This window comes from Pistacia vera, unplaced genomic scaffold (assembly GCF_008641045.1).
Source record: "Pistacia vera cultivar Batoury unplaced genomic scaffold, PisVer_v2 Contig143, whole genome shotgun sequence".
In the NCBI taxonomy this organism is placed as follows: domain Eukaryota; kingdom Viridiplantae; phylum Streptophyta; class Magnoliopsida; order Sapindales; family Anacardiaceae; genus Pistacia; species Pistacia vera.
In genome coordinates, this window is record NW_022195500.1 from 578,298 (window position 1) to 590,519 (window position 12,222).

General features: G+C 34.9%; 1 protein-coding gene across 1 annotated transcript; it reads right to left on the reverse strand.

The window, feature by feature from the left end:
* Nucleotides 1–206: 206 nt before the first annotated feature.
* Nucleotides 207–4,412, reverse strand: LOC116123600 (autophagy-related protein 101). Its single transcript, XM_031409345.1, has 7 exons — nt 4,096–4,412; nt 3,934–3,970; nt 3,420–3,505; nt 3,207–3,302; nt 2,553–2,715; nt 2,293–2,452; nt 207–549 (listed from the first exon to the last, which is right to left on the reverse strand). Exons 1-7 carry the CDS (start codon nt 4,126–4,128, stop codon nt 474–476), a joined length of 651 nt encoding a protein of 216 aa, XP_031265205.1. The 5' UTR covers nt 4,129–4,412; the 3' UTR covers nt 207–473.
* Between the last annotated feature and the right edge of the window lie 7,810 nt (nt 4,413–12,222).

Consider the following 12,222-nt stretch of genomic DNA (forward strand, 5'->3'; position numbering starts at 1 on the left):
TTGGGTAATATTTCTGGAATAATGTGCCAAACATTATTTGGAGAATAGGATTGAGAATATGGATAAAAATAATAAGCCAAACATGGCCAAGAATGTCCACAACAACTGTGATAGCTGCTGGTAATTACCCAGTATAAACAAAGGAAGCTAATCTTACAGCTATGAGCTATTAAACTTGCAATTTAAAAAAGAAAAAGGCAACATCATAGTTCATGGCTCTCATTTATTGAACCAGTAACAGAATACCGTGTACAGGAAAATATAAAGGTGCATTTCAACATCCACCAATGATTTGCTTCTATATACAACACCAAAAACCCCAATATTCATGTTTTGCAGACAGTAATATATTAATGAGAAAAATCAAATTACTATTTTACCTCGACTCTTTCCTTGAAATAGGGATTTGTAATCAATGGGGGATTATTTTATCTTTTTTTATTTAAAAGTGTATCAGCTACCCAACTCTTCCATCAGCTAAGCATGGTTGGATGCCCAGTCTGCAGCATTCTCTTTATCATATCCATCCCAAAAGCAGAGTCCAATGAACTGCAAGAAATAATTTCTAATAAGACAGGCAACACATGCATTAAGAATAATTTATCTTGCTAGCTCGATTTAAAAAGGAGAAGGGATCATTTGGTTGGTGGCATGAACAGAAAGCAGTAAAACAGATTACTATCATTTGCATGAGACGCTATAGTAGTTCATTTGACCATTTTTTTGTTTTTTTTTTCTTTTGTTGGGAAAGGTTACACATCTGCCCTAAAGGTTGTGAATTCAGATTTCTTAATCATATGCTAAGCAATCAACTGTGTTCGGACTTACTAGTTATATATGCAAATACCAAGAAGCCAATTATAAGAAAAAAAGATAATATATTCAAACCAAAATATGCATTAGTTAGATTTTTATGCACATAAAGAAACCCAATAAATAATAGAAAATAAATTCAAACCAAAATATGCATTGGATACATTTTTACTAGTATTAAAAAAAAAAAAAAAAAAAAAGAACCAATAAATGATTGTTCTAACCCACTCCAGAATATTACTTTAATCACACACATTTTTGTGCATTATTACGATTCAATTCTCTTAAAGAAACTGTATTCCTAAAAGCATAAATAACAAACTATGCTGTGCAGTCTTCCCTTGCAAAAGTCTTCTAGGTTTTCTCAGCAGAAAATTATAAGAATAAGAATAATCTCTTTGTTTGGAAACTTTAGCATTTGGAGTCATGATCAGCATAGTGAAAGTTTAAACTGATGATTCTTCCGTTACGTTACTCCAAAGAAATTAATTAGAGCACAATTATCATAGTGCAATCTCAACAATGCAATGTCAGGATGCCAATATTCTAAAGATGAATTCTGTGCCAGATGATATATGTATTAGATCTTACCTGGGTGATTAAACAATCAGAGATGCTGGACCAAAATGATCAGAGAGAGAGATAAAAATTATGGTATGATTCACATTAGAACTTCTGCTAGTCAGTACATTCACTCCGAATTCTGGACCTCATATAAACTGTAGTATCAGACATGATGTTGCTCAAAATAAGTTATTCTACTTAACTGTATTTATTTCTCCTTGTTACCGGCATTCCAAGATGCCAGCAGCCTTCAACCACCATAATAAGTCCTTAAATACTACCTCAACCCTCTTTTTCAATTGTAGGCATAAACCTATTCTGAAGCAAATTATAAGGCCCAAATAACCCATGAAACGGTAATGCATAAAATAGAAAAAAGTTACGATTACAAGCAGTATCAATATAAAGACCTATATAGAAAGACAACCACCAACCTCCAAGTGTGGTAAACAAAGATAATAGCAATTTTTATACAAGGATTCTGTTGAATACTGTCTCGTCCATTTTTTCATCTCACCTAAGAGCAACTTTGAACACTATTTTTCTTCCATCAAATACAAGATTAAAATTTTCAAGTGATCTTTTTCTGCAAAAATATTAACAAGACAAACAAACATTGTTAAATGAAAAAAATCCATGACATAAATTCTCAAGTACATGTCATGCAATTTTGAAGGCGTTGTATTGTTGCCACAACAATAACAAAAACTCATCCAAATGTAAGGCATTGCATCACATAGATATAGTTCAAGGAAATAAAGATATGTATAAAAGCAAGAGATGTACGGCATTCAAGAAAGACACGCAAACAATCTCGCTTTCCACATACACAACATGTGTGATAAGTGACATAATGAACACAAAAGTATGCTAGGAATCTAGCTAAATCAGGTAAAAGCAAAAAGGGCAGCTGACCTTGGTATAGTTATTTCAAATGGAAAATAAATGACACCCTCAGATATAGGGGGAACATGGTCCTTTTTCTCGTTCACAAATTTTATTATTTGAAATAAAACATCGCGAAGAGAAGCTTCAAGTGCTGGCCTGCGAGCACTTCTCTCCTCAGATGCACTCTCTGTTTTCACAGGCAAGACAAAGGTAAATGGAAATGAAATTCCATTTAGAGACTGAAATTTAGAAATTCTTTACGTTAAATGTGAAACGGCGATATATACCTCCAGGATCAACAACTTTGGAATGACGAGACTTAATAGAATGTGCTCTTGGGAGTTGGGACACATTCAAGTTCACATACCACTGTTCCCAATATAGGCGTTCAATCTTGTTAGTGAACCATGATGGCTGTTTACTTTTGACTTCATAGAAAGATAAACATATCTGCATTGTTAATCCATAAATCAGTAAACTCTTAAACATTAAAAATGATGAGAAACTAACAAAGTAGATGATGAACCTCAACAACAAGTAAAATGAAGTGTAAAATGCAAAGGTATATGTAAACAACATTTAAATTCAGCAACATGCAAATAACAAAATAAGTTAAGAAGTGCCCATAATTAAAATCGTAACAAAAAACTTACATCTGTCACAATATGCAAGTGACAAAAATTAAATTCTCGCTGAAAAGAGTATTCAACATGTGATATCCTTAACCAGATTCTTCATGCCCATGGAAAAACAATAGTTCATAAAATCAAAAGAGGTTGAAATGTGAATGTCCCTACTAAGGTATCGCATGCAAAAACACAATCAACATTAACAAACTTGGCTGACTATTGTTCTTGGAAAACATTACATCATGTGGAAATTAGAGGTATATGAAAATACCAACAAACTAAAAGATACACCAAATTAAACTCAAGACCCACCTGGCTTTTCTTGTTGGGGTGTTTTTCAACCCAACTTATGAATTGTTCAATCTTCTCATCTATTTTCTTTTCAACCTCTGCATCCCCACATTGCACCTATTATACAACGATACAGGAACCATCCAAAAACCATTAAAAAATAATCAAAGCATCATTTCTTCCGCTCCACAACACAAAATTCACACAGTTAGGCAGTAAATCAGAATTGCTTACATATGTGATTTCAAACAGTTCTAGATCAATGTCTTTAGGCCGCACAAGACCTAATGCCCGTTGAAACACAATTGTGTGTAATATGCCTGCCACCAGTATAACCTTGCGACTTCAGTTTCTCACACACACACATATAGCACAGCTCTAGTTGGCCAAATCACTCACATGCCACACCAAAATGGCATGGCTACTAAAACTCAATCACCTGTGCAAAAGCTACATGCTTGCGCTTATGGTGAATAAAGTATATTCACTCAGTTAATTGTGCAGCACCATGTGAATGGATTGTATTCGCCACAATGATGGTGCAAATCAATGTAAATGAATTGTATTTACAAGCTAATAGCACAAAGAAATATGACAGTGCACAACGCCTTCCGCTAGTGCAGAACTATATATATATATTCTAACAAAAAAATTAAATTAAATTGGACTCAAATTAACTCAAATATGAAATCTGAAAACGATAAAACAAAACTTGAGCATAAAAAGATATAGCTAAATGGCAACTTACAGCGTAAAACTTCGCGTAATTCATAGTGTTCGACTTCCTATAAACAATTAAACAGGATAGATTTATTACAAACTAAAACTCTACTAATTTATGAACGAACAGAGAATCAACACAACATATCAAGCTAAATAAGTTCTTGATTGAGAAGTTGATTGTAATTACCAGTTCTTTGAGTTGGCAGACTTCGCAGTTCATGATGAGAAATCTAGAGGCTGCAATCAAACTTCAAAAAAATATATATATAGAAGAACGAAAATCAGTTTTAGATCGAATTTTGAACTCGGTGGATGGCGGTGGACTGGCGACGAACGATTGGTGGTGGCAGAGATAAGTGGTCTGCGTCTGTGACTGTTACTTGACGTAGTTATCTTCCCCTGATCGGAGTGTTAACTTCAAGTTAAAGGTAATCAAATTGGTTAAATGGACATGTTCGTCCTTGTAGTCTTCGAGTTCGGTGAGTTGGATCTGTTTGCTGGACTCTTGGGGTTTATTTATAATGAGTTTTTTTTATTTATTTATTAATAATTCCCAAAAATCAAATTCTAGTGATTATTCTCTTACAATTTTTATTTTTTTTTTTTTATTTTTTTTTTTTTTATGAGTAATGGTTTTTATCATGTGTTGGAAATTGGAAGCCGGAAGGATTACTTTGATAGCAGGAGTTTATACAGACTACAGATAAAAGAAAAAAGAAAAACTCTTAAAAACTATACAGCAACTCAAAAATTAATCCAGAAAGTATGAAAATGTCAATAGTGAGTTTTATTTGTAACACCTCAACCCACAACCGGCCCAATACTGTTAGAGTAGATACTCTAGAGTCAATCAATTATTGTAGAATTGACTTTTTGTAATAATGTTCATTAATCAATAAAAGGTATTTTATTCTATATCGCGTAAATCATTATTATTACAATATGTATTGATATATGTCCTTAGAATGGTAGAACCGTGACGAGAGTATCAAGTGTTTCAAATCTTGATAGTGAGAACCCTATGAGCACATATGGTGGCCATTATAAAAACGTCCATAGCCCCAGTATTATTCTGAAGTAAGGGCACAGATAATACGGTAAGGGTATCATAGTGTTAAACGACCCTGTCGAAAGGCAATGACTGATCTCACTTGTAAAGGTTGTTTGGTGACAACTTGGTGCAACACAGGGTGTTTGCTGTAGGTGGTACACCGCAACAAGTTCACTGGACGACCCACTAGAGAATTCCATATGGATGGTAACCCCAGTGTATGGAATAAATCCTCTAACGAATGGTAGTACATGTGGATCTTTAGACTTGAGATCACTGGAGCGCCTTGTGCAGCGATTGGTGGAGTTTTGACGCTAGTAAAGTAGTTCTTTTCGAGCTGTCAATACGATGGTGATTGACTGCATCAAGGAGTGTATCAAGACTATGGTGGAGACAGAGGATTCATCAATCCCGGGTATGGGAGAAAGTTATCCACAGCTATTCAGTATATGGCAATGACACTAAAACTGTGGCCACAGTGAGATTGAGGTGTTGCTCTATCCAGTTTTTAATACAGGGTCATTTGTCCAGAAACTAAGTAAATAATATCGAGAGTAACCGAAGGTTGACACTATTTCTATGTCTTCGTCTCGTCGAGATAACGTATGATGAAAGGATCGAATTGCACAGTAACCATATCATTGACAGGTAGCTACTTTGCTGATTTGAATCTATCGGGTAGCCATAATGCCTTGCTAGGGGCTAATCTTGGTCTGTGTATTAGTGAGACGATTAATTGGTGTTAATCGCGACAATATACACTGTCGATATGATGAGAAGCCTATGGGTCACACACATAGAAGACAATTTAGATCCAAGAAGAAAGAATGGCGGTTTTCGTTTTTAAGCCGAAAGGGTATTTTGGTAATTTCATAGTACAATTAAATTTGCTGAGGTCGTAGCCTTTATTTAATTTGTTAGAAAAATTAAATAAATGAAATTACGTTTAAATGTGTGTTCGCACATATTTAAATATATATTATCATTATTGTTAAATGTTAATATATATATATATATATATATATTAATTTATTTTAATTGAGATAATGATGGAAAATAAAATATTAAATTGGGAGTGTTTGGCAACATGGGGCGTTTGGGTTGGAGCCCAAGCCTATTCCGTATGGGATTAAGGCAACTTAATTAACTATAAAAAGAAAAATGTGTTAATTAAATGATATAGGATTTTTCTTTGAAAAACACAGCAGCCCCTCTTTGATAATACACTCCTACGGCAGAAGCACTTTTGCTTAGAAATCAATTCAATTTGATTTGCTTTCTTCTTAATCTTGAAGCCAAAGAGGATCTAGCAAATCCCTCTTTGGTTCCTTTTGAGATTGTCTTCGTGCGGACTACGCAGGTTCGATCCTACACTTGGATCGGTAGCAAAACATTCATCGACAAATGTGGAGGAGCCTCCAACGTGCGTTTGTTTTCTTTAAACTCAAATTTATTTTTCTGCATATTTTATTTAATATAAATTGTAAAATTATACCCTTGATCTTGGCTCATGTAAACGATCCCATAATTACTTTTTTTGTTTCCGTTGCGTGTATGGGACCGTTTACTAACAAATACTATTAAGATATTATCCGCTTTAACAATTTGGATGACCCGACTCTGAAGTTCAACCCTGCACTGTCTTATTTTCAAACCCAAAAATCTTTACTTAAGCCCAAAACACATCTTGACATTTAAGGAGATTCCTTGGTATTTAACTAGCTCAGGCCCTCCTTTCCAAGTGATGTAGGTTGTCAATATATTGGCTTTGATACTTATTGTAACACCTCCACCCAATGCTGGCCCAACACTTTCAATATATTGTCCGTTTTGGCAACTTGGGTTGCCCGACTACGAAACTCAGCCCCTTTATGGTTTTGTTTTCAAGCTCAAAAGTCTTAAGCCCAAAACGCGTATTGACATTTAGGAGATTCCTTGGTATTTAACCAGTTCAAGCCCTTCCTTCCCAAGCAATGTGGGATGTCTCAATGCCCCCCTCTTAGGATCCAACGTCCTCGCTGCGATCCTTCTTAGGCTAGGCGAGACTTCTTGACTATCCACATACTTTCGGTTCGGATTGGCTCTGATACCAATTGTAACACCCTGGCCCATAGCCAACTCAACATCGTTAAGATATTGCTCACTTCAGCAGCCTGAGTGGCCCTACTTCAAAGCGCAACCCTTCACGGTTTTGTTTTCAAGCCCAAAAACCCTTGCTTAAACCCAATACGTATCTTGACAATTAGGGGGGTTCCCTAGTATTTAACCTGCTTAGGCTAAGGGTGTTGGTCGTCGAGCCGAGCTTGAGCTCGAGCGGCTCAACTTAGCAGGCAAGCCGAGTTCAAGCTTGAGCAGCTCAACTTAGCAGGCAAGCCGAGTTCGAATTCTCTTATATATTTTGTCGTTCATATGTCGTTTCGTCTCCTACTATGGTAGCCGGCCTTCAACCATTGTCAGTGGTGGCCAGATTCAGCCACCAATCTTGGGTAATTTTGTTCAAGTTCAAGGGTATTCATGTCCTAAAAAATTTGTATATAAGGATAAAATAGTCCATGAATATATTTGTAAATTGTTTCAAAATAAGAGCATTATTGTCCAAAAAAATTAGTAGTTGAGGTTGAAATTGTAACAAAAATAAGATTATCAAGTAATCTAAAAATACCTAAGAAAATGTAAGTAATCAAATTATCTCATATATAACCAACAGTAATTACTACTGGTTTTGGAAGATTACCAGAATTTTATATTACTTGACAACCAAACGTGATAATCTAAGTAATATAAAATAACATTACCTCAGTAATGAGGTAACCCCCAACCAAACACCCCTAAAATAAAATTGAATATCATTGTGAAGTCTAACAAACAATTTTGTAAGATGTTTATTACTAAAAAAAAAAAAAAAAAAAATGTAAAAAGAGTGCTACTACTTACATGGTGCCTTTTTATATGTTGCACATGTACTAAAGTCATGTAAGTAAACATCAAAATTACCCAAAATAGTCTTATTTTCAACTAGTATAGTTGAAAATCTTTTAATTGTTGTAAAATATGTACATCCACCGCCTTAACTTTGAGGTGGTGAATGGAGGAGGGAGCATTGGCTATAAAAAGCGCCCCTCCCCTTCATTTTTAACATTACAATGAAGTGAAAAGAAAAGAAGATAATTACGACCCCCCCTTCGATTTTACTTTCTTAAACATTTTGTCTTCCTTAATCTATTACACTTACACCACTAAGATTATAACACGTTATCAACACGAAGAACTTATCAAGTGTAACGGTGCATGCCTACTGAAAGTACGTATTTTCAACCTTACAAATGTTATTTAATCCCTGTTTCCACCTCCACTTTTATGGCTAGATTTATTTATTATCATTAAATTCCATGTATTTTCGATCCCACATGTGTTCCTTAATCTCTGTTTTCGCCTCTGTGGTCAGATTTATTTATTACTGTTAAATTTCGCTTCCATGGTCGGATTTATTTATTATTGCTAAATTTCGCCTTTATGGTCGGAACTACTCATTATTGCTAAATTCCACCTTTATAGTTGGATCTAATTATTATCATCAAATTCCGCCTTTATGCCTAAATCTATTTATTATTTATTATTTATTAATACAGCCTTCATGGTTGAATCTATTTATTATTGTTAAATACCGCCTTTATGGCTAGACTATTTATTATTGTTATATACCGCCTTCATGATCGGACCTATTTATTATTGTTGAATACCACCTTCATGGTCGGATCTGTTTATTCTTGTTACATACAATCTTTATGGTTAGATATGTTTTTATCATATTTTTGATAACCAATGTTAGCAATTATGCTTCCATATTATATTGGATAAATGAACTTGAAGTTCCATAAATAAATATAGTTTTAGAACTTGAAATTCTAAATACTAATTACAAACATGAAGTTTGTAAAATAGAGACAAAAATTGGACCTGAAGTTCCATATCATGAAGATAAAGTTCAGTAAACATCATTACTAATTATCTAGTAATGTTGGAGACATTTGTATAATAGATAGTGCAACAACGCATACTATCCTTCGGGATAGAAAATATTTCTCAGGTTTGACCTTTACTGAGACTAAAATAAATGCCATATCAGGATCTACAAACAAAATTGAGGGTTTCGGAAGAGCAACACTCGTGTCACCAAGAGGAATTAAATTAAGTATCCATGATGCTTTATATTCTAGCGAATCCAGAAGAAATTTGCTTAGTTTCAAAGATATACTTTAAGTGAAAATGATGGAGTTGCTATGCATCACTGCTAATATTTCATGCCAGAAGCATATACTAGAAAAACTCCCTGCTCTCTCATCAGGGTTATATTACACATTCCTGAAGAATGTTGAAGTCTATGCAGTTATGAACCAGAAGTTTACTAATCCTAAACTTTTTAAAATTTGGCATGACCATGTTGGTCACTGAGGATCTACTATGATGCGTAGGATCATAGAAAACTCACATGGGCACCCATTAAAGAACCTAAAGATTCTATCACCTAATGAGAGTACCTGTATCGCTTGCTCACAAGGCAAATTGGCACTTATGCCATCCTTCACTAAAGTTGGTTAGAATCACCATCATTTTTACAAAGAATTCAAAGGGACATATGTGGACCTATTCATCCACCAAGTGGACATTTCCGCTACTTTATGGTATTGATTGACGCATCAGCACAATGGTCACATGTTTGTCTACTATCTACCCATAATGTTGCCTTTGTTAGATTGCTGGCACAAATTATCAGATTATGGGCACACTTTCCATATTACCCAATTAAAGCAATCCGTTTGGACAATGCTGGTGAGTTTACCTCAAAGACATTTGATGATTATTGTACAACAATGGAAATTAATGTTGAGCACCCAGTACCACATGTACATACCCAGAATGGTATGGCGGAGTCATTTATAAAGCGTATCCAATTAATTGCAAGAACTTTACTATTACGTACGCAATTACCAACTTTTGTCTAGGCTCATGCTATTTTACATGTTGCGGCATTAATTCGCCTAAAACCCAATGCATATCATCAATACTCCTCAACACAGCTTGTATTTGGGCATTGGCCTAATATATCCCATTTAAGAACTTTTGGTTGTATTGTGCAAGTTCCAATTACATATCATCAGATATATTGAGCCCCTACTGAGCGATCTGTTTACCGCACGTTTTGCGGATTGCCATTTTGATAAGACAACAGTCCCATCTTTAGGAAAAAAAGGTAAAGCCTCCTAAAGTAAGGTCTTCACCAATATTTTGCAAATATGTTATTCTTTACACTTCAATTTCAGATTGAGATATGCAAGGATCTAAATGAGATATAGAATTCACTTTCCTAGAAAGTGAATTCTATATCTCATTTAGATCCTTGCATATCTCAATCTGAAATTGAAGTGTAAAGAATAACATATTTGCAAAATATTACCAACCAAATGCCGATGCATTTATAGATGTAGCAAGAATAACGAGATCATATATTCCTGCTATCAATACACCATCAAGGATTGATGTTACCAATGTAACAATCCATACAGGCAGCAATTGATTCATTGGTTACACACCAAAACCGTGGTAGGCCTATTGGAGCCAAAGATATTGTTCTTAGGAAACGAAAGGCACAGAATCAAATCAGTGCCAATATTGACAATATTGGAATCATTGACAATTCCACATCCTCTAAACTAACTCCAAAAGAGTTAACAATCCCCAAAAGGACACAAGCCCCTGAAAAGGAAGAAATCCCTGGAGGAATATAAGAACATAGAAATGAAGAAATTTCTATAAACTATGCTCATTCTAGAGAAATGTGGAATCATGAGACAACTATTGTCGATAACATATTCTCATATGTAGTAGCTACTGAAATTATGAATGATGAGTTTGAGCCATGTTTTGTTGATGAATGTCGACAAAGACATGATAGGCCAAAATAGGAAGAGGTAATTCAAGTAGAATTAACCTCCCTAGCAAAACATAATGTATTTGGACCTGTAGTCCAAACGCTTGAAAACATGAAACCCGTAGGATACAAGTGGGTATTCACAAGGAAACGAAATCAGAAAAATGAGATTGCTAGGTATAAGGCCAAACTAGTGGCTTAAGGTTTCCTGTAAAGACCTACAATTGACTTTGATTAGACATTTTCACCAGTGATGGATGCAATCGCATTTTGATATTTGATTAGTTTATCAGTCTCACAAGGATTTGATATGCGTCTCATGGACGTTGTCACTACGTATTTGTATGGTACATTGGACATTGATATCTATATGAAAATCCCTGAAGGATTCAAAGTGCCAGAAGTAAATAAAAGGAACATGTATTCAATAAAATTGCAAAGATCATTATATGGGTTGAAACAATCAAGACGAATGTGGTATAACTGTCTTAGTGAATATCTAATTAAGGAAGGATACATCAATGATCATATATGTTTGTGTGTCTTTATAAAAAGGTCAGAATCAAGATTTGCAATTGTGGCAGTATATGTCAATGACATGAACTTAATAGGGACTTCTGAAGAGGTCACAAAAGTTGTTGAGTACTTAAAAAAAGAATTTGAAATGAAGTATCTCGAGAAAACAAAGTATTGTCTCGGCCTGCAGATCGAGCATTGTTCAAATGGAGTTTTGCTCCATCAATCAAATTATACTGCAAAGATCCTAAAGCAATTTAATATGGATAAATCTCACCCCTTGAGTACCCTTATGGTTGTTCGGTCTCTTGATCCTAAAAATGATCAATTTCATCCTCAAGAAGATGACGAAAAGATACTTGGTCCTGAAGCACCGTATCTAAATGCAATAGGTGCATTATTATATTTGGCACAATGTACGAGATAAGACATAGCATTTATGGTGAATCGGTTGGCAAGATTATCTTTACACCAACTCGCCGACATTAGAATGGGATCAAACATGTCTTTCGTTACCTCAGTGGAACAAAAGACTTGGGATTGTTTTATCCAAAAAAATATGTTAATGATCCTAAATTAGTTGGCTATACAGATGTTGGGTACTTTTCTGATCCTCACAAAGCCCACTCGCACACGGGATATGTTCACTCATAATGGTATTGCAATATCATGGCGCTCTACAAAACAATCATTGGCTGCTACTTCCTCCAACCACTCCGAGATTCTTGCTCTTCATGAAGCCAGCTGAGAATGCATATGGTTAAGATCTCTCATCCATCATATTGAAAGTACATGCAAATTGAGACATACCTCATATG